The sequence below is a fragment of the Scyliorhinus canicula genome, chromosome 17 (genome assembly GCF_902713615.1).
Source record: "Scyliorhinus canicula chromosome 17, sScyCan1.1, whole genome shotgun sequence".
Taxonomy (NCBI): domain Eukaryota; kingdom Metazoa; phylum Chordata; class Chondrichthyes; order Carcharhiniformes; family Scyliorhinidae; genus Scyliorhinus; species Scyliorhinus canicula.
Genome location: NC_052162.1, coordinates 129,111,133 through 129,135,607, shown reverse-complemented (window position 1 = coordinate 129,135,607; position 24,475 = coordinate 129,111,133). Strand labels below are relative to the sequence as shown.

The window sequence follows — 24,475 nt, the reverse complement described above, 5'->3', positions numbered from 1 at the left end:
CCTTCTCCATCTTGCCCCTCGCCTGAGGTGTGATGACCCTCAGGTTAAATCACCGCCAGTCAGCTCTCCCCCCTCAAAGAGGACAGCAGCCTATGGTCATCTGGGGCTATGGCGGCTTTACCTTCCTTACTTATAAATTGCAAAACGTTGCGGTCCCAGCACTGGTCCCTGTGGCACGCCACTCGTCACATCCTGCCAACCTGAAAAAGACCCATTGATGCCAACTCTCTGTTTCCTGTCACTAGCCAGTCGTCAATCTGTGCCAATATGATGCCCCCCCCCCCCCCCCCCCCCCCCCCCCCCCCCCCTCACCCTGAGCTTTTATCTTCAAAATTAACTTTTTTGTCCCAGGATTAAATCTACTCACCGATGGGTTTGCAGTGCTCCTGGTGAAGAAATTCCCGATCCTGAGAATGTGCCCTCCGCCACACACCTCCCCCCTACCCCCATCCCCGTGTTTTAGATTCCCCGACCGGCGGAATCGACGTCCAGCGGGTCCTAACCTCCCTAAGGGCTCTAACCCGGCCTGTTGGCAATGTGGGCCGCGTTGGGAACGCTCGGATGTGTCTGATCCTCTTCCCTGTCTCTCTGCTGTCCCCCCCCCCCCCCCCCCCCCCCCATTCCTCAGGACTCTGAGCGGAACTGCATGCACATCGGGGTGATGGTGGAGTTTGCCGTGGCTATGATGGGGAAGCTGGACTTCATCAACAAGCACTCCTTCAACAACTTCAAGCTGAGAATCGGTGAGTGCCACGCAACCGGGGGGCGCGTTGACCTTCCCGCTCCGGGACCCTGTATTCCTTCCCCCGTCCCGCCCTTCCCGCTTCAGCAGTCGGTTTGCGTTCATGCGTATCCTATGCAAGGGTGTTTGTCACGGAGACGATCATCCAGAATTTGATATCTCCCAATTCGGCTATTCCAGTAACTGAACTGGACCCAGCCATATAAATACTGTGGCTACGAGAGCAGGTCAGAGGCTGGGAATCCTGCGGAGAGTAACTCAGCTCCTGACTCCCCCGAAAGCCTGTCCACCATCTACACGGCACAAGTCAGGGGTGGGATTCTCCACGAAGTGGAGGGGCGGGCCACTCCAGCGCCGGAGTGGCGTGAAGCACTCCGGCGTCGGGCCGCCCCAAAGGTGCGGAATCCACCGCCCCTTCAGGGGCTAGGCTGAGGCCGGAGTGTTTGGCGCTGCGCCAGTCAGCCCTGAAGGGCATAGCGCTGCGCCAACCGGTGCCGAAGGGCCTCCGCCGCCCGGCGCGAGTTGGCGCATGCGCGGGAGCGCCAGCGTGTGCTGGCGTCACCCCAGCACATGCGCAGGGCGGTTCTACTCTACACCGGCCATGGCAGAGGTTGACAGCGGCCGGTGCGGAGGGAAAGAGTGCCCCCACGGCACAGGCCTGTCCGCGGATCAGTGGGCCTCGCTCGCAGCCAGGCCACCATGGGGGTACCTCCAGGGGCCAGATGCCTCCACGCTCCCCCGAGGACTCTGAAGGCCGCCCGCGCAGCCAGGTCCCGCCGGTAAGGACCTGTTGTGATTTACGCCAACGGGACCGGCCGTAAACGGGTGGCCACTCGGCCCATCACGGACCAGAGAGTCGCCAGGGGTGGGCCCCTGCCAAAACCCCGGCGCCAGTGAATACAGCAGCCGGCAGGGACAGGAATCATGCCACTCCCCGGAGATTCAACGATCCGGTGGGAGGGTCGGAAAATCCCGCCCCTGGAGTGAGATGGGATACTCTCCACTTCCCTGGATGAGTGCGGCTCCGACAACACTCGAGAAGCTCGACACCATCCAGGACAAAGCAGCCCCGCTTTGATCGGCACCCCATCCACAAACATTCACTCCCCCCCACCACCGACGCACAGCGGCAGCAGTGTGTGTACCATCTACAAGATGCACCGCAGCCACTCACCAAGGCTCCTTCGACAGCACCTTCCAAACCCACCACCTCTACCATCTAGAAGGACAAGGGGGCAGCAGACACATGGGGAACTCCACCACCTGCAAGTTCCCCCCCTCCGAGCCCCACACTCACCATCCTGACTGGGAAATATATCGGCCGTTCCTTCACTGTCGCTGGCTCACAATCCTGGCCCTCCCTCCCTGACAGCACTGTGGGTGTTACCCACACCACACAGGGACTGCAGCCGGTTCAAGATGGCGGCTCACCCACCACCTCCTCAAGGGGCAATTAGGGACGGGACAATAAATTAAGTGATACGGATCAAATGTTTGGATAACTCTCGGTAAGCGAGCTATCTGACTTTAATGGCTGAACCAATTTGTTTTTTTAATTGCTGCCAGGAATCAACCATGGACCTGTCATTGCCGGGGTGATAGGTGCACAGAAACCGCAGTATGACATTTGGGGCAACAGTGTGAATGTAGCCAGTCGCATGGAGAGCACCGGGGTACTCGGCAAAATACAGGTATGGTTACATACCCTGGACACGGACCAGCTGTCAACAATGGACCCAAACCCCTTCCCAGTCATTCCCACTTGTACACAATCCCAATGGACCCAAACCCCTTCCCATCACTCCCATTGTACACAATCCCACTGGACCCAAACCCCTTCCCATTCACTCCCACTGTACACAATCCCAATGGACCCAAACCCCTTCCCATTCACTCCCACTGTACACAATCCCAATGGACCCAAACCCCTTCCCATTCACTCCCACTGTACACAATCCCAATGGACCCAAACCCCTTCCCATTCACTCCCACTGTACACAATCCCAATGGACCCAAACCCCTTCCCATTCACTCCCACTCTACACAATCCTAATGGACCCAAACTCCTTCCCATTCACTCCCACTGTACACAATCCCAATGGACCCAATTCCCTTCCCATTCACTCCCACTGTACACAATCCCAATGGACCCAATTCCCTTCCCATTCACTCCCACTGTACACAATCCCAATGGACCCAAACCCCTTCCCATTCACTCCCACTGTACACAATCCCAATGGAGCCGAACCCCTTCCCATTCACTCCCATTGTACACAATCCCAATGGACCCAAACCCCTTCCCATTCACTCCCACTGTACACAATCCTAATGGACCCAAACCTCTTCCCATTCATTCCCACTGTACACAATCCCAATGGACCCAAACCCCTTCCCATTCACTCCCACTGTACACAATCCCAATGGACCTAAACCCCTTCCCATTCACTCTCACTGTACACAATCCCAATGGACCCAAACCCCTTCCCAATCACTCCCATTGTACACAATCCCACTGGACCCAAACACCTTCCCATTCACTCCCACTGTACACAATCCTAATGGACACAAACCCCTTCCCATTCACTCCCACTCTACACAATCCTAATGGACCCAAACCCCTTCCCATTCACTCCCATTGTACACAATCCCAATGGATCCAAACCCCTTCCCATTCACTCCCATTGTTCACAATCCCAATGGACCCAAACCCCTTCCCATTCACTCCCACTGTACACAATCCCAATGGACCCAAACTCCTTCCCATTCACTCCCACTGTACACAATCCCAATGGACACAAACCCCTTCCCGCTCACTCCCATTGTACACAATCCCAATGGACCCAAACCCCTTCCCATTCACTCCCACTGTACACAATCCCAATGGACCTAAACCCCTTCCCATTCCCTCTCACTGTACACAATCCCAATGGACCCAAACCCCTTCCCAATCACTCCCATTGTACACAATCCCACTGGACCCAAACACCTTCCCATTCACTCCCACTGTACACAATCCCAATGGACACAAACCCCTTCCCATTCACTCCCACTCTACACAATCCTAATGGACCCAAACCCCTTCCCATTCACTCCCATTGTACACAATCCCAATGGATCCCAAACCCCTTCCCATTCACTCCCATTGTACACAATCCCAATGGACCCAAACCCCTTCCCATTCACTCCCACTGTACACAATCCCAATGGACCTAAACCCCTTCCCCATTCACTCCCACTGTACACAATCCCAATGGACCCAAACCCCTTCCCATTCACTCCCACTGTACACAATCCCAATGGACCCAAACCCCTTCCCATTCACTCCCACTGTACACAATCCCAATGGACCCAATCCCCTTCCCATTCACTCCCACTGTACACAATCCCAATGGACCCAAACCCCTTCCCATTCACTCCCACTGTACACAATCCCAATGGACCCAACCTCCTTCCCATTCACTCCCACTGTACACAATCCCAATGGACACCAAACCCCTTCCCGCTCACTCCCATTGTACACAATCCCAATGGACCCAATTCCCTTCCCATTCACTCCCACTGTACACAATCCCAATGGACCCAAACCCCTTCCCATTCACTCCCACTGTACACAATCCCAATGGACCCAAACCCCTTCCCATTCACTCCCACTCTACACAATCCTAATGGACCCAAACCCCTTCCCATTCACTCCCATTGTACACAATCCCAATGGATCCAAACCCCTTCCCATTCACTCCCATTGTACACAATCCCAATGGACCCAAACCCCTTCCCATTCACTCCCACTGTACACAATCCCAATGGACCTAAACCCCTTCCCATTCACTCTCACTGTACACAATCCCAATGGACCCAATCCCCTTCCCATTCACTCCCACTGTACACAATCCCAATGGACCCAAACTCCTTCCCATTCACTCCCACTGTACACACTCCCAATGGACACAAACCCCTTCCCGCTCACTCCCATTGTACACAATCCCAATGGACCCAATCCCCTTCCCATTCACTCCCACTGTACACAATCCCAATGGACCCAAACCCCTTCCCATTCACTCCCACTGTACACAATCCCAATGGACCCAAACTCCTTCCCATTCACTCCCACTGTACACAATCCCAATGGACCCAATCCCCTTCCCATTCACTCCCACTGTACACAATCCCAATGGACCCAATTCCCTTCCCATTCACTCCCACTGTACACAATCCCAATGGACCCAAACCCCTTCCCATTCACTCCCACTGTGCACAAACCAATGGACCTAAACCCCTTCCCATTCACTCTCACTGTACACAATCCCAATGGACCCAAACCCCTTCCCATTCACTCCCACTGTACACAATCCCAATGGAGCCGAACCCCTTCCCATTCACTCCCATTGTACACAATCCCAATGGACCCAAACCCCTTCCCATTCACTCCCACTGTACACAATCCTAATGGACCCAAACCTCTTCCCATTCATTCCCACTGTACACAATCCCAATGGACCCAAACCCCTTCCCATTCACTCCCACTGTACACAATCCCAATGGACCTAAACCCCTTCCCATTCACTCTCACTGTACACAATCCCAATGGACCCAAACCCCTTCCCAATCACTCCCATTGTACACAATCCCACTGGACCCAAACACCTTCCCATTCACTCCCACTGTACACAATCCTAATGGACACAAACCCCTTCCCATTCACTCCCACTGCACACAATCCCAATGGACCCAAACCCCTTCCCATTCACTCCCACTCTACACAATCCCAATGGACCCAAACCCCTTCCCATTCACTCCCACTGTACACAATCCCAATGGACCCAAACCCCTCCCCATTCACTCCCATTGTACACAATCCCAATTGACCCAAACCCCTTCCCATTCACTCCCACTCTACACAATCCCAATGGACCCAAACCCCTTCCCATTCACTCCCACTGTACACAATCCCAATGGACGCAAACCCCTTCCCATTCACTCCCATTGTACACAATCCCAATGTACCCAAACCCCTTCCCATTCACTCCCACTGTACACAATCCCAATGGACCCAAACCCCTTCCCATTCACACCCACTGTACACAATCCCAATGGACCCAAACCCCTTCCCATTCACTCCCACTGTGCACAATCCCAATGGACCCAAACCCCTTCCCATTCACTCCCACTGTACACAATCCCAATGGACCCAATCCCCTTCCCATTCACTCCCACTGTACACAATCCCAATGGACCCAACCCCCTTCTCATTCACTCCCACTGTACACAATCCCAATGGACCCAAACTCCTTCCCATTCACTCCCACTGTACACAATCCCAATGGACCCAAACCCCTTCCCATTCACACCTACTCTACACAATCCCAATGGACCCAAACCCCTTCCCATTCACTCCCACTGTACACAATCCCAATGGACCCAAACCCCTTCCCATTCACTCTCACTGTACACAATCCCAATGGACCCAAACCCCTTCCCATTCACTCCCACTGTACATAATCCCAATGGACCCAAACCCCTTCCCATTCACTTGCATTGTCCACAATCCCAATGGACCCACACCCCTTCCCATTCACTCCCACTGTACACAATCCCAAGTGGACCCAAACCCCTTCCCATTCACTCCCACTGTACACAATCCCAATGGACCCAAACCCCTTCCCATTCACTCCCACTGTACACAATCCCAATGGACCCAAACCCCTTCCCATTCACTCCCATTGTACACAATCCCAATGGACCCAAACCCCTTCCCATTCACTCCCACTGTACACAATCCCAATGGACCCAAACCCCTTCCCATTCACTCCCATTGTACACAATCCCAATGGACCCAAATCCCCTTCCCATTCACTCCCATTGTACACAATCCCAATGGACCCAAACCCCTTCCCATTCACTCCCACTGTACACAATCCCAATGGACCCAAACCCCTTCCCATTCACTCCCACTGTACACAATCCCAATGGACCCAAACCCCTTCCCATTCACTCCCACTGTACACAATCCCAATGGACCCAAACCCCTTCCCATTCACTCCCACTGTACACAATCCCAATGGACCCAAACCCCTTCCCATTCACTCCCACTGTACACAATCCCAATGGACCCAAACCCCTTCCCATTCACTCCCACTGTACACAATCACAATGGACCCAAACCCCTTCCCATTCACTCCCACTGTGCACAATCCCAATGGATACAAACCCCTTCCCATTCACTCCCACTGTACACAATCCCAATGGACCCAAAGCCCTTCCCATTCACTCCCACTGTACACAATCCCAATGGATACAAACCCCTTCCCATTCACTCCCACTGTACACAATCCCAATGGATACAAACCCCTTCCCATTCACTCCCACTGTACACAATCCCAATGGATACAAACCCTTCCCTATTCATTTAAAACATATTTTTTATTTGTTTTTTCACTTTTTGCCATTTTATACATAAAACAAAACACAAAGCAAAAAGAACAAGAACCGCCCCCACTCTCCCAATCGATACACATACGACTCAAAAAATGACCCTCCCCATCCTGCCCCCCATTGATACTCCCCCTCCCCTAACAGCTGACAGTGACCAACTCTTTCAATAGACCCCATTTCTTATTGAACCCTGCAATAACCCCCCTCAAGATGAACCTGACCTTCTCATGATACAGGAACCCCATCAGGTCTCCCAGCCACACTGGGACATAGGGGAGAGAAGCTGACCTCCACGCAACAGGACCCGCCTGTGAGCGATCAGCGAGGCAAAGGCCATGGCACCTGCCCCCACCACTGCAGGTGCGGCATGTCCGACACCCTAAATATGGCCCCCAGGGGACTGGGCTCCATGTCCAAGGGAAGAACGGCGACATTCACACCCCACCCTCCTCCCTGCCCTTCCCAGCCCGAAACCTAACAGCCAATCTCGCCGACACAAGACACATGATTATCTCAGATTGGCATCAGCTGTAACCCCGCCCCCCCCCCCGAACTTAAAATGCTGCCCGCATTGCCTCCATATCTTCAGTCTGGCCACCACCACCGGACGGCTCAAATATTTCCCTGGGGCAAACGGGAGCCACACCGTTTTCCAGCATCCACAGCCCCGACCCACGACAAGAGCCTGCCTCCATCCTCAACCACATTGCCTCCAGCTGCCTGCTCCAATCCCGCACCTTCTTGGCGTTCGCCGCCCAATAATAATACAAGCGGTTCAGCAGAGCCAAAACCCCTCTCTGTCTCCCTCTCTGCAGCACCATTTTCTGAATCCTCACCACCTTACCGACCCAGACAAACGATGAGATTAACCGTTCCACCTCCTCGAAGGCCGGTAAACATTGAATAAAATTAAAGACCACGGCAAGCAGTCCACCTGTGCCGCCTGCCTCCGGGCCTGCCAATGACAGGAGGAGGTTGTCCCATCTCAACAGATCCGCCTGAACCCAACCACCAGGCTCGTGAGATCCTATTTACGCAACTGGGTCCAGCCTCGAGCCACCTGCACCCCCAGGGCAGCACGGTAGCTCGCCTGAGACCATCGACAACAACAACTGAGACCGACAACAACAACTGAGGCCAACAACAACAACAACTGAGACCAACAACAACAACTGAGGCCAACAACAACAACTGAGACCATCGACAACAACTGAGACCATTGACAACAACAACTGAGACCAACAACAACAACTGAGAACATCGACAACAACAACTGAGACCGACAACAACAACTGAGACCATCGACAACAACAACTGAGACCGACAACAACTGAGACCATCAACAACAACAACTGAGACCATCGACAACAACAACTGAGACCATCGACAACAACAACTAAGACCGACAACAACAACTGAGACCATCGACAACAACAACTAAGACCGACAACAACAACTGAGACCGACAACAACAACTGAGACCGACAACAACAACTGAGGCCATCGACAACAACAACTAAGACCGACAACAACAACTGGGACCATCGACAACAACAACTGAGACCGACAACAACAACTGAGACCGACAACAACAACTGAGACCATCGCCAACAACAACTGAGACCGACAACAACAACTGAGACCATTGACAACAACAACTGAGACCGACAACAACAACTGAGACCATCGACAACAACAACTGAGACCGACAACAACTGAGACCATCGACAACAACAACTGAGACCGACAACAACAACTGAGACCGACAACAACAACTGGGACCATCGACAACAACTGAGACTGACAACAACAACTGGGACCATCGACAACAACAACTGAGACCGACAACAACAACTGAGACCATCGCCAACAACAACTGAGACCGACAACAACTGAGACCGACAACAACAACTGAGACCGACAACAACTGAGACCGACAACAACTGAGACCGACAACAACAACTGAGACCGACAACAACAACTGAGACAGACAACAACAACTGAGACCGACAACAACTGAGACCAACGACAACAACAACTGAGACCTTCGACAACAACAACTGAGACCTTCGACAACAACAACGAAATGGCCGAGGGCTCTATCACCAGTGGAAACAAAAGGGGGACATGGGACACCTCTGTCTCGTTCCTCTATGCAGTTGAAAATGTCCTGAGTTTACCTCCTTTGTACAAACACTCGCCTTGGGTTCCTTATACAACAGTATGCCCCACGCCACAAACATGGGCCCAATCCCAAACCACTCCAACACCACAAACAAATAACTCCACTCTACCCAATCAAATGCCTTCTCCACATCCAGCACCATCCTGCTAGCCCCCTTCTGATGGAGCAAGCACCACCTTTAACAAGTACCACACCTTCGAGGACAACTTCCGACCCTTTACAAACCCCACCTGATCCTCCCCAGCCATCTGCAGAAGGCATTCCTCCAATCTCACCTTGGCCAGAATCTTGGCATCCATATTTAACAGAGAGATTGGCTGATACGACCCACAATCCACTGGGTCCTCAACCATTTTTAACAAAAGCGAAATAGATGCCTGTCCCATCCTAGCTACCCCGTGCGCATACAACTGCACCAATAGCGGCTCCAGCCTGTTCGAAACCTTCTTACAAAACCCCACCGGGAACCCATCTGGCCTGGAGTTTTACCGTTTGCATTTTGCCTGTCGCTCACAATGTCAATGGACCCAAACCCCATTAATGTCCCTGTGGGGGTGGGGGGGGAGGGGTTTTCTGTGTTACTGTGGATTTTGAATAACGTTGCTCATTGCCTGGCCTCTCTTGCCCCCCACAGGTGACGGAGGAGACCAACAATGTTCTCTGCCGGCTCAGCTACACTTGCCACTACCGAGGGGTGATCGAGGTGAAGGGGAAGGGAGAGCTGAACACCTACTTTGTCTCCACTGACCTGGCCCGATCCAGCTCCCAGGGGAACATGCTGAACTGAGCAACTGGAGGGGGGGGGGGGGGAACATCGGAAGGCCCAGGTCATAGGTCAAAGCCTCCCCTCCTGACTCGGAAAGGACGCACATCCGGGAGTGAAGGAGGTTTGGGGGTGGGGGTGCAGGGGGTGGCGATGTGGGGGTGGCACGGGGAGGGACAGTGATGTGGGGAGTGGAGGGAGGAGGGGGGATGGAAATGGATGGGTGTGATTCTAGCTCTGAGACATCACATCGCCGGCAGAACCTTGCGAGCGGGCGGGGAGCGCGAAAGCCGAACGTGACTCACGAACGGATGCCAATGAACAACGGTCAGGAGGAGAATTGAGGGCAATTGCCACAGAGTTTAGAGCAACTGAACCATCGACAAGTGTAATGAATTTTAACCACTGCCTGTCCAACACCGAATCTTGTGTATCCAATGTGCTGTCTCCAATCCTGAACTGTGCCCCCTCTGCAACTGACTGTCAGTGCCCCACAGCGACAAGGACAGTGTAGAGGGAGCTTTACTCTGTATCTAACCCTGTGCTGTACCTGTCCTGGGAGTGTTTGATGGGGACAGTGTAGAGGGAGCTTTACTCTGTATCTAACCCCTGTGCTGTACCTGTCCTGGGAGTGTTTGATGGGGACAGTGTAGAGGGAGCTTTACTCTGTATCTAACCCCGTGCTGTACCTGTCCTGGGAGTGTTTGATGGGGACAGTGTAGAGGGGCTTTACTCTGTATCTAACCCCGTGCTGTACCCGTCCTGGGAGTGTTTGATGGGGACAGTGTAGAGGGAGCTTTACTCTGTATCTAACCCCGTGCTGTACCTGTCCTGGGAGTGTTTGATGGGGACAGTGTAGCGGGAGCTTTACTCTGTATCTAACCCTGTGCTGTACCTGTCCTGGGAGTGTTTGATGGGGGACAGTGCAGAGGGAGCTTTACTCTGTATCTAACCCCGTGCTGTACCTGCCCTGGGAGTGTTTGATGAAGACAGTGTAGAAGGAGCTTTTACTCTGTATCTAACCCCGTGCTGTACCTGTCCTGGGAGTGTTTGATGGGGACAGTGTAGAGGAAGCTTTACTCTGTATCTAACCCCGTGCTGTACCTGTCCTGGGAGTGTTTGATGGGGACAGTGTAGAGGGAGCTTTACTCTGTATCTAACCCCGTGCTGTACCTGTCCTGGGAGTGTTTGATGGGGACAGTGTAGAGGGAGCTTTACTCTGTATCTACCCCGTGCTGTACCTGTCCTGGGAGTGTTTGATGGGGACAGTGTAGAGGGAGCTTTACTCTGTATCTAACCCCGTGCTGTACCTGTCCTGGGAGTGTTTGATGGGACAGTGTAGAGGGAGCTTTACTCTGTATCTAACCCCGTGCTGTACCTGTCCTGGGAGTGTTTGATGGGGACAGTGTAGAGGGAGCTTTACTCTGTATCTAACCCCGTGCTGTACCTGTCCTGGGAGTGTTTGATGGGGACAGTGTGGAGGGAGCTTTACTCTATATCTAACCCCGTGCTGTACCTGTCCTGGGATTGTTTAATGGGGACAGTGTAGAGGGAGCTTTACTCTGTATCTAACCCCGTGCTGTACCTGTCCTGGGAGTGTTTGATGGGGACAGTGTAGAGGGAGCTTTACTCTGTATCTAACCCCGTGCTGTACCTGTCCTGGGAGTGTTTGATGGGGACAGTGTAGAGGGAGCTTTACTCTGTATCTAACCCCGTGCTGTCCCTGTCCTGGGAGTGTTTGATGGGGACAGTGTAGAGGGAGCTTTACTCTGCATCTGACCTCGTGCTGTACCTGTCCTGGGAGTGTTTGATGGGGACAGTGTAGAGGGTGCTTTACTCTGTATCTGACCCCGTGCTGTACCTGTCCTGGGAGTGTTTGATGGGGAGCATTTAAATCATGAAGAATATCAAATTGCATTCTGCCTCACACTGGTGATGTGGACTCTGTGAGTATTTCGAAGGCACACGGTTCACAGAGCACTCACACCTCCAGTTTTCTGGGGAGCCTACAGACTTTCCCAACTTCTAAACCTGACTACTGAGAGTTTCAGATTGCCATTATGTATTACATGCAATAAAAGATTTCTGTTTTGTTGTCAGTGGCTCTTTGTCTTTTTCGCTTGTACTCCAGCAAAACTCATCATCTGTGTAGACTTCGATTCTAATGCCGAATACACCTCTAATACTTCAATTGGGCACAGCCTCAGTAGCTTACTCGCACTGGGCATTGACAAGGTGTACAGCAACAGCCTGATTCACATGGAAGTCATCGGATTCCAGTCTGTAACTCACTCCCGGGTATCTGTTTTTCTATATATAAACCACCCAAACCCCTCGATTAGATTCCAGTCTGTAACTCACTCCCGGGTATCTGTTATTCTATATATAAACCACCCAAACCCCTCGATTAGATTCCAGTCTGTAACTCACTCCCAGGTATCTGTTATTCTATATATAAACCACCCAAACCCCTCGATTAGATTCCAGTCTGTAACTCACTCCCGGGTATCTGTTATTCTATATATAAACCACCCAAACACCTCGATTAGATTCCAGTCTGTAACTCACTCCCGGGTATCTGTTATTCTATATATAAACCACCCAAACCCCTCGATTAGATTCCAGTCTGTAACTCACTCCCGGGTATCTGTTATTCTATATATAAACCACCCAAACCCCTCGATTAGATTCCATCTGTAACTCACTCCCGGGTATCTGTTATTCTATATATAAACCACCCAAACCCCTCGATTAGATTCCAGTCTGTAACTCACTCCCGGGTATCTGTTATTCTATATATAAACCACCCAAACCCCTCGATTAGATTCCAGTCTGTAACTCACTCCCGGGTATCTGTTATTCTATATATAAACCACCCAAACCCTCGATTAGATTCCAGTCTGTAACTCACTCCCGGGTATCTGTTATTCTATATATAAACCACCCAAACCCCTCGATTAGATTCCAGTCTGTAACTCACTCCCGGGTATCTGTTATTCTATATATAAACCACCCAAACCCCTCGATTAGATTCCAGTCTGTAACTCACTCCCGGGTATCTGTTATTCTATATATAAACCACCCAAACCCCTCGATTAGATTCCAGTCTGTAACTCACTCCCGGGTATCTGTTATTCTATATATAAACTACCCACACCCCTCGATTAGATTCCAGTCTGTAACTCACTCCCGGGTATCTGTTATTCTATATATAAACCACCCAAACCCCTCGATTAGATTCCAGTCTGTAACTCACTCCCGGGTATCTGTTATTCTATATATAAACTACCCACACCCCTCGATTAGATTCCAGTCTGTAACTCACTCCCGGGTATCTGTTATTCTATATATAAACCACCCAAACCCCTCGATTAGATTCCAGTCTGTAACTCACTCCCGGGTATCTGTTATTCTATATATAAACCACCCAAACCCCTCAATTAGATTCCAGTCTGTAACTCACTCCCGGGTATCTGTTATTCTATATATAAACCACCCAAACCCCTCGATTAGATTCCAGTCTGTAACTCACTCCCGGGTATCTGTTATTCTATATATAAACCACCCAAACCCCTCGATTAGATTCCAGTCTGTAACTCACTCCCGGGTATCTGTTATTCTATATATAAACCACCCAAACCCCTCGATTAGATTCCAGTCTGTAACTCACTCCCGGGTATCTGTTATTCTATATATAAACCACCCAAACCCCTCGATTAGATTCCAGTCTGTAACTCACTCCCGGGTATCTGTTATTCTATATATAAACCACCCAAACCCCTCGATTAGATTCCAGTCTGTAACTCACTCCCGGGTATCTGTTATTCTATATATAAACCACCCAAACCCCTCGATTAGATTCCAGTCTGTAACTCACTCCCGGGTATCTGTTATTCTATATATAAACCACCCAAACCCCTCGATTAGATTCCAGTCTGTAACTCACTCCCGGGTATCTGTTATTCTATATATAAACCACCCAAACCCCTCGATTAGATTCCAGTCTGTAACTCACTCTCAGGTATCTGTTATTCTATATATAAACCACCCAAACCCCTCGATTAGATTCCAGTCTGTAACTCACTCCCGGGTATCTGTTATTCTATATATAAACCACCCAAACCCCTCGATTAGATTCCAGTCTGTAACTCACTCTCAGGTATCTGTTATTCTATATATAAACCACCCACACCCCTCGATTAGATTCCAGTCTGTAACTCACTCCCGGGTATCTGTTATTCTATATATAAACCACCCAAACCCCTCGATTAGATTCCAGTCTGTAACTCACTCCCGGGTATCTGTTATTCTATATATAAACCATCCCAAACCCCTCGATTAGATTCCAGTCTGTAACTCACTCCCGGGTATCTGTTATTCTATATATAAACCACCCAAACCCCTCGATTAGATTCCAGTCTGTAACTCACTCCCGGGTATCTGTTATTCTATATATAAACCACCCAAACCCCTCGATTAGATTCCAGTCTGTAACTCACTCCCGGGTATCTGTTATTCTATATATAAACCACCCAAACCCCTCGATTAGATTCCAGTCTGTAACTCACTCCCGGGTATCTGTTATTCTATATATAAACCACCCAAACCCCTCGATTAGATTCCAGTCTGTAACTCACTCCCGGGTATCTGTTATTCTATATATAAACCACCCAAACCCCTCGATTAGATTCCAGTCTGTAACTCACTCCCGGGTATCTGTTATTCTATATATAAACCACCCAACCCCTCGATTAGATTCCAGTCTGTAACTCACTCCCGGGTATCTGTTATTCTATATATAAACCACCCAACCCCTCGATTAGATTCCAGTCTGTAACTCACTCCGGGTATCTGTTATTCTATATATAAACCACCCAAACCCCTCGATTAGATTCCAGTCTGTAACTCACTCCCGGGTATCTGTTATTCTATATATAAACCACCCAAACCCCTCGATTAGATTCCAGTCTGTAACTCACTCCCGGGTATCTGTTATTCTATATATAAACCACCCGAACCCCTCGATTAGATTCCAGTCTGTAACTCACTCCCGGGTATCTGTTATTCTATATATAAACCACCCAACCCCTCGATTAGATTCCAGTCTGTAACTCACTCCCGGGTATCTGTTATTCTATATATAAACCACCCAAACCCCTCGATTAGATTCCAGTCTGTAACTCACTCCCGGGTATCTGTTATTCTATATATAAACCACCCAAACCCCTCGATTAGATTCCAGTCTGTAACTCACTCCCGGGTATCTGTTATTCTATATATAAACCATCCCAAACCCCTCGATTAGATTCCAGTCTGTAACTCACTCCCGGGTATCTGTTATTCTATATATAAACCACCCAAACCCCTCGATTAGATTCCAGTCTGTAACTCACTCCCGGGTATCTGTTATTCTATATATAAACCACCCAAACCCCTCGATTAGATTCCAGTCTGTAACTCACTCCCCGGTATCTGTTATTCTATATATAAACCACCCAAACCCCTCGATTAGATTCCAGTCTGTAACTCACTCCGGGTATCTGTTATTCTATATATAAACCACCCGAACCCCTCGATTAGATTCCAGTCTGTAACTCACTCCCGGGTATCTGTATTCTATATATAAACCACCCAAACCCCTCGATTAGATTCCAGTCTGTAACTCACTCCCGGGTATCTGTTATTCTATATATAAACCACCCAAACCCCTCGATTAGATTCCAGTCTGTAACTCACTCCCGGGATATCTGTTATTCTATATATACACCACCCAAACCCCTCGATTAGATTCCAGTCTGTAACTCACTCCGGGTATCTGTTATTCTATATATAAACCACCCAAACCCCTCGATTAGATTCCAGTCTGTAACTCACTCTCAGGTATCTGTTATTCTATATAAACCACCCAAACCCCTCGATTAGATTCCAGTCTGTAACTCACTCCCGGGTATCTGTTATTCTATATATAAACCACCCACACCCCTCGATTAGATTCCAGTCTGTAACTCACTCCCAGGTATCTGTTATTCTATATAAACCACCCAAACCCCTCGATTAGATTCCAGTCTGTAACTCACTCTCAGGTATCTGTTATTCTATATAAACCACCCGAGGACTTCCGGTGGCGGCGATGTTCGAGTGAGCCGCACATTCGGTGGGCTCTCACTCCAGCGGGGCTTTAGGGCTGATTCCCCGCGATAGCGGGACGACGGAGCAGCAAAAAGGTGGCCGCGAAAGTGCTGGAGAGCGGGCTGCAATCGATGGAACCGTAGGGGGCCAGGAAGCAGAGGAATAGAGAGAGAAAGGGACAGAGGCAAGGAGCAGAGGAAGCTGACCTGTAACTTAAGATGGCGGACACACGGACCTTTCTTGCTCCAGGAGATGAAAAACAGTTTTGAGTCGCTGAAGCGGGACAACTTGGACCCACTTCAGAAGGCAGTGGATCAGCTGAATCAGAGGCTGCATGCTCAAGAGGTAAAATTTAAGGAGCTGGGAGAAGGAAGGCGGCAGCGGAGGTGCTGAGGAGCGGGCTGCGGCATATGGAACAGCGGGATTCCAGAAGGCAGAAGAAAAAAGAGAAAAAGGGACAGAGGCAAGGACCTGAAGAAAATTACCTGGGACCTAAGATGGCGGACACACGGACCCCGGACTCAGCAATCCAGCTGGCGCTGGATAACATGCTCCAGGTAATGAAGTCCAGTTTTGAAGCGCTGAAGCGGGACAGCTTGGACCCAATCCAGAAAGCGGTGGATCAGCTGAACCAGAGGCTTGACGCCCAGGATGTTAAAGTTAAGGAGCTGGGAGAGGCAGTGGAGGAGCAGGCGGATGCGTAAACGGTTGCGGCGCTAGAAGTTGACGGGCTGAAGGAGCGGCAGAGAAGACTGCTGGACAGAGTGGAGGAACTGGAGAATAGAGTCCGCAGGAACAATCTGAGGATGGTCGGCCTCCCGGAGGGGGCGGAGGGAGCTGATGCTGCAGCGTTTGTAGCAGACCTGCTGAAGCAGCTGATGGGGGCCGAAGCCTTTCCACGACCGTTGGAGCTGGAGGGGGCACACAGAGTGCAGGCAAGGCAGGGGCGGCCGGGCAGACCCCCCCGCCACCCCCCCCCCCCCCCCACCCCGCCCGATGGTGATTAGGTTCCACAGGTTCGTGGACAAGGAGCGGGTGCTGCGGTGGGCAAAGAGCGCCAGGAGCAGCACGTGGAATAACAGTGTTCTCCGCATTTACCAGGACCTAAGCCAGGAGGTGGCTCGGCGGCGAGCAGCCTTTAAGAATGTCAAGGAGGTATTGTTCAAGAAGCACGTGAAGTTTGGTCTGCTGTTCCCAGCCCGGCTATGGGTCACGCACCAGGGTCAACACCACTACTTCTCCGAGCCTGAAGAAGCGATGGATTTTGTGAGGGACCTGGGGCTGGTCCCGAAAGGAGGCCCCAAGGACGCGAGTTAGGGCCCGAGGATTTCTGTGGGGAGGAACGCCGAATGTGCCTGGACTGCTGCTCAACGGTTTGCTGGGCCAAAGGGGCCAAGCGGAACATTTGGGACTCTTTCCTTTGTTCATGGACATTGGTTTGGGATTTTTTTTTTTTCTCATGTTTTTGTTTTTTCCTCTTTTTTCTGTTTTTTCCTTTTTGGGCGGATTTGTGCTTTTTGTGCAGCTCGCGGAGGACACTGGAGCCGGCTTGCTCCAGTGGGTTGGAGAGGGGGATGGGGCGCTGGGGAGTGGGGAGCAGGACGGGGAAACAATGGGAATGAGACAGGAAGGCGCCGGAGTGTTGAGTCACCGGGCTAGCAGATTGGCTAGTCAAGGGAGTCAGGTGGGAGGGGAGATCACAGCCAGTAGATGGCAGGGGTGGGGGTATCGGGGGATGTGGTTATGGGGGGGGGGTTGTTCTGCTGACGTGGGAGGGACTTGAAATAGGCACTGGAAAGGAGGTCGAGGGTGGAGGCAGCCAAAGAGCCGCCAGGAATGGCGCGACGCATGGGCCGGGGGCTGGCCCGAGAAAGGCTATGGCTGACCGGCGTGCTGGGGGGGGTGGGTTGTGCCCCCCGACCAGGCTGATCACCTGGAACGTCAAGGGACTGAATGGGCCGGTTAAGAGGGCGCGGGTGTTCGCGCACTTGCGGGCCCTGTGGGCGGACGTAATTATGTTGCAGGTGACACATCTGAAAGTGTCGGGCCAGACCAGGCTAAGGAAGGGCTGGATTAGCCAGGTCTTCCACTCGGACTTGGACTCGAAGTCCAGAGGGGTGGCAATCATGATCAACAAGCGGGTGCAATTTGAGGCAGAGTGCAGATACCTGATGGTACAGGGCAGACTGGAGGGGAGAAGAGTGGTGCTGGTGAATATATATGCCCCGAACTGGGATGACGTGGACTTCATTAAAAGAGTGCTGGGGAAGATCCCGGACTTGGATTCTCGCAGGCTAATAATGGGAGGGGACTTTAACATGGTCCTTGACCCGACTTTGGATCGGTCGTGTCCCAGAACGGGTAGACTCTCAGCAATGGCAAGGGAGCTGAAAGGGTTTATGGAGCAAATGGGGGCAGTGGACCCCTGGAGAGAGGGACAGCCAACAGGAAGGGGCTACTCGTTTTACTCGCACGTCCATAAAGTATATTCTAGGATAGATTTCTTCGTACTAAGCAGGGATTGTATAGGGGAGGTAAAGAACACGGAATATTCGGCAATTACTATCTCAGACCATGCCCCGCACTGGGTAGACCTGCAGTTCGGGGGAGCGAGCTACCAACGCCCGCAATGGAGGCTAGATGTGGGACTGCTGTCGGAGGAGGGGATCTGTGAGAGGCTGCGGAGGTGTATGCAAAATTACCTGCAGGTGAATGATACAGGGGAGGTCTCAGCGGCGACCCTGTGGGAGGCGCTAAAGGCAGTAGTGCGGGGGCGGGGGGGGGAGCTGGTTTCAATTGGGGCCCACAGAGCCAAGGCAGACCGGGCAGAGATAGGGGCTGGATTAGCTCACTAGGCTAAATCGCTGGCTTTTAAAGCAGACCAAGCAGGCCAGCAGCACGGTTCGATTCCCGTACCAGCCTCCCGGACAGGCGCCGGAATGTGGCGACTAGGGGCTTTTCACAGTAACTTAATTGAAGCCTACTCGTGACAATAAGCGATTTTCATTTCATTTCATTTTCAGAGATGGATAGATTGGTCAGGGAAATGGGTCGGATAGATGAAGAGCACGCGGAGTCCCCGGGGGAGGTTTTACTCAGGGAGAGGCAGAGACTACAGGCGGAACTGGGGGCACTATCCACGAGTAGGGCCGTGGAACAGCTTAGGAAGGCGAGGGGAGTGGTGTACGAGTATGGGGAAAAGGCTAGCAGAATGTTAGCGCAGCAACTCAGGAGGAGGGAGGCGGCCAGGGAAATAGGTAGAGTGAGGGACGAGGGGGGGCGCAAAGTGGAGGACCCGGCAGGATTGAATAAGGTATTCCGGGACTTCTATCGCAAGCTGTATACTTCGGAGCAGCCGGAAGAACCGGAGATGAAAAGGTTTCTGGACGGGTTAACATTCCCAACAGTTGGTGGGGAGCGAGTGGAAGAGCTGGGGGCCCCGATTAGAGTAGAGGAGATATTGGGGGGGCCTAAAGGCCATGCAGTCGGGGAAGTCCCCGGGGCCGGATGGATACCCGGTGGAGTTCTTTAGGAAGTTTTCTGAGCTGGTGGGCCCGGTCTTGGCGAGGGTTTTCAATGAGGCAAGGGACAGAGGGACCCTGCCGCCGACAATGTCACAAGCCACCATATCTCTGATATTGAAGCGGGCTAAAGACCCGGAGGTGTGCGGGTCCTACAGGCCAATCTCCCTGATTAATGTTGACGCCAAGCTCCTGGCAAAGGTACATAGAACAGTACAGCACAGAACAGGCCCTTCGGCCCTCGATGTTGTGCCGAGCAATGATCACCCGACTTAAACCCACGTAACCCGTATACCCGGTAACCCAACAATCCCCCCATTAACCTTACACTAAGGGCAATTTAGCATGGCCAATCCACCTAACCCGCACATCTTTGGACTGTGGGAGGAAACCGGAGCACCCGGAGGAAACCCACGCACAAACGGGGAGGACGTGCAGACTCCACACAGACAGTGACCCAGCCGGGAATCGAACCTGGGACCACTGGAGCTGTGAAGCATTGATGCTAACCACCATGCTACCGTGAGGCCCCTGTACTGGCGGTTAGAATGGAGGACTGCATACCGGAGGTGATTGGGGAGGACCAAACTGGGTTTGTGAAAGGTAGGCAGCTGGCGGCCAATTTGAGGAGATTACTCAATGTGATAATGATCCCCACGGCGGGCAGGGAGGTGGAGGTAGTGGTGGCAATGGACGCCGAGAAGGCCTTTGACCGGGTGGAGTGGGACTATCTATGGGAGGTGCTCGGACGGTTTGGGTTCGGGGAGGGATTGGTGGATTGGATCAAATTATTATATCAGGCCCCGAGGGCCAGCGTCAGGACCAACAGAGAAGTGTCGGAGTACTTTAGGTTGTACCGAGGGACCAGGCAGGGCTGCCCGCTCTCCCCGCTGCTGTTTGCGCTGGCCATAGAGCCGCTGGCGATTGCGCTGAGAGCCGCAGAGGGTTGGAAGGGGATGGTGAGGGGCGGGGTTGAACACAGGGTCTCTCTTTACGCAGACGACCTTCTCCTGTACGTGTCGGACCCAGTGGCCAGGATGGGAAGTATACTGGGAATGTTGAGGAAGTTCGGCCAGTTTTCAGGATACAAATTAAATACGGTCAAGAGTGAAATGTTTGTGGTCCAGGCAAGGGGCCAGGAGAACAGATTGAGAGGGCTACCGTTTAGGTTAGTTGAGGAAAATTTCCGGTATTTGGGAATCCAGGTGGCACGAGACTGGGGCAGGCTGCATAAGTTAAATTTGGCCAGGGTGGTGGAGCAAATGAAGGGAGAATTTCGGAAATGGGATGCACTCCCGCTGTCGCTGGCAGGGAGGGTGCAGACTGTAAAGATGACAATCCTCCCTAGATTTTTGTTTATTTTTCAGTGCCTCCCGATCTTTATCCCACAGTCCTTCTTCAAAAGTGTTAACGGGCTGATCATGAGCTTTGTCTGGGCGGGAAAGTCTCCGCGGGTAAAGAAGGCGATGTTGGAGAGGAACCGCAGCGAGGGAGGGCTGGCTTTGCCGAGTCTGATTAATTATTACTGGGCGGCCAACATCGCTATGATAAGGAAGTGGATGGTGGGTACGGGGTCTATTTGGGAGCGGGTGGAGGCGGCTTCGTGCAGGGGCTCCAGCTTGGCAGCCCTGGTCACGGCTCCTCTACCGCTGCCGCCGGCCAAGTACACCACCAGCCCAGTAGTGGTGGTGACCCTGCGGATATGGGGCCAGTGGAGGAGGCATGTAGTGGAGATGGGGGCGTCGGTCTGGGCGCCAATCTGCGACAACCATCGGTTTGCCCCCGGGAGTATGGATGGGGGGTTTCGAGTATGGCGGCGAGCAGGGGCGGGAAGGGTGGGCGATATGTTCCTGGAAGGGAGCTTCGCGAGTTTGAGGAGCTTGGAGGAGAAATTTGGGTTGGTAAGGGGAAATGATTTTAGATACCTACAGTTGCGGGACTTTGTTCGTAGACAGGTCCCATCTTTCCCGCGCCTCCCGCCAATGGGGATCCTCGACAGAATAGTCTCTAGGAGGGAAGAAGGGGAGGGCAGAGTCTCGGGTATATATAAGGTGCTCATGAGGGAGGAAGGGTCCCAGAACTGAAACTTAAATGGGAGGAGGAGCTAGGCGGGGAAATGGAGGATGGGCTGTGGGCAGAGGCCCTGAGTAGGGTAAACTCGACCGCGACATGTGCTAGGCTCGGGCTGATCCAATTTAAGGTCGTTCACCGGGCCTATATGACGGTGGCTCGGATGAGCAAATTCTTTGGGATAGACGACAAATGCGCTAGGTGCGTGGGAGGACCAGCGAACCATGTTCACATGTTTTGGGCATGTCCTAAGCTTAGGGGGTACTGGGAGGGATTTGCGGGGATCATGTCCCAGGGTGCTAAAAACAAGGGTGGTGATTGAGTCCAGGGGTGGCAATTTTGGGGGTTTCGGAAGACCCGGGAGTCCAGGGGGAGAAAGAGGCCGATGTTTTGGCCTTTGCTTCCCTGATAGCCCAGCGACGAATACTATTGGCGTGGAGGGACTCAAAGCCCCCGAAGACTGAGTGGTGGCTTGCGGACATGTCAAGTTTCCTGGGTATGGAAAAATGAAGTTCGCCTTGAGGGGATCTGTACAGGGGTTCGCCTGGAGGTGGCAACCATTTATTGACTTCTTTGCGGGAGAGTGAGCGTCAGCAGGGGGTGGGGGTAGAGTAGAGAAGAGTAGGAGGGAAAAAATGGCGGGTAGTACCGGTGGGAGAGGAGCGGGCTTGTGCAGTATGTTACGATGGAAGTATTGAAAGTACGTGGATGTTTGCACATTTTTGCCTTTTTTGCTTTCTTTCTGTTGATGTCTGTAACTGTTTCCAATGCCAAAAACTACCTCAATAAAATGGTTTATTTAAAAAAAATATAAACCACCCGAACCCCTTGATTAGATTCCAGTCTGTAACTCACTCCCGGGTATCTGTTATTCTATATATAAACCATCCAAACCCCTCGATTAGATTACAGTCTGTAACTCACTCCCGGGTATCTGTTATTCTATATATAAACCACCCAAACCCCTCGATCAGCTTCCAGTCTGTAACTCACTCCTGGGTATCTGTTATTCTATATATAAACCATCCAAACCCCTCGATTAGATTCCAGTCTGTAACTCACTCCCGGGTATCTGTTATTCTATATATAAACCACCCAAACCGCTCGATTAGATTCCAGTCTGTAACTCACTCCCGGGTATCTGTTATTCTATATATAAACCACCCAAACCCCTCGATTAGATTCCAGTCTGTAACTCACTCCCGGGTATCTGTTATACTATATATAAACCACCCAAACCCTTCAATTAGATTCCAGTCTGTAACTCACTCCCGGGTATCTGCTATTCTATATATAAACCAACCGAACACCTCAATTAGATTCCAGTCTGCAACTCGCTCCCAGGTATCTGTTATTCTATATATAAACCACCCAAACCCCTCGATTAGATTCCAATCTGTAACTCACTCCCAGGTTTCTGTTATTCTATATATAAACCACCCAAACCCCTCGATTAGATTCCAGTCTGTAACTCACTCCCGGGTATCTGTTATTCTATATATAAACCACCCATACCCCTCGATTAGATTCCAGCCTGTAACTCACTCCCGGGTATCTGTGAACCACCCAAACCCCTCGATTAGATTCCAGTCTGTAACTCACACCCAGGTATCTGTTGTTCTATATATAAACCACCCAAACCCCTCGATTAGATTCCAGTCTGTAACTCACTCCCGGGTATCTGTTATTCTATATATAAACCACCCAAACCCCTCGATTAGATTCCAGTCTGTAACTCACTCCAGGGTATCTGTTATTCTATATATAAACCACCCAAACCCCTCAATTAGATTCCAGTCTGTAACTCACTCCCGGGTATCTGTTATTCTATATATAAACCACCCAAACCCCTCGATTAGATTCCAGTCTGTAACTCACTCCCGGGTATCTGTAATTCTAAATATAAACCACCCAAACCCCTCGATTAGATTCCAGTCTGTAACTCACTCCCGGGTATCAGTTATTCTATATATAAACCACCCAGACCCCTCAATTAGATTCCAGTCTGTAACTCACTCCCGGGTATCTGTTATTCTATATATAAACCATCCAAACCCCTCGATTAGATTACAGTCTGTAACTCACTCCCGGGTATCTGTTATTCTATATATAAACCACCCAAACCCCTCGATCAGCTTCCAGTCTGTAACTCACTCCTGGGTATCTGTTATTCTATATATAAACCATCCAAACCCCTCGATTAGATTCCAGTCTGTAACTCACTCCCGGGTATCTGTTATTCTATATATAAACCACCCAAACCCCTCGATTAGATTCCAGTCTGTAACTCACTCCCGGGTATCTGTTATTCTATATATAAACCACCAAACCCCTCGATTAGATTCCAGTCTGTAACTCACTCCCGGGTATCTGTTATTCTATACATAAACCACCCAAACCCCTCGATTAGATTCCAGCCTGTAACTCACTCCCAGGGTATCTGTTATTCTATATATAAACCACCCAAACCCCTCGATTAGATTCCAGTCTGTAACTCACTCCGGGTATCTGTTATTCTATATATAAACCACCCAAACCCCTCAATTAGATTCCAGTCTGTAACTCACTCCCAGGTATCTGTTATTCTATATATAAACCACCCAAACCCATCGATTAGATTCCAGTCTGTAACT

General features: G+C 51.1%; 1 protein-coding gene across 1 annotated transcript in view; it reads left to right on the top strand.

Moving 5' to 3' along the window:
* The window catches only part of LOC119951623 (adenylate cyclase type 2-like), a 113,195-nt gene extending 102,934 nt beyond the window's left edge, over positions 1-10,261 (top strand). Inside the window, exons 12-14 of the mRNA XM_038774804.1 lie at positions 629-743; positions 2,309-2,433; positions 9,994-10,261. Coding sequence (XP_038630732.1) covers positions 629-743; positions 2,309-2,433; positions 9,994-10,146 — 393 coding nt within the window. The 3' untranslated portion in view covers positions 10,147-10,261. The remainder of the gene's footprint in view (positions 1-628; positions 744-2,308; positions 2,434-9,993) is intronic.
* The last annotated feature ends 14,214 nt before the right edge of the window (positions 10,262-24,475 follow it).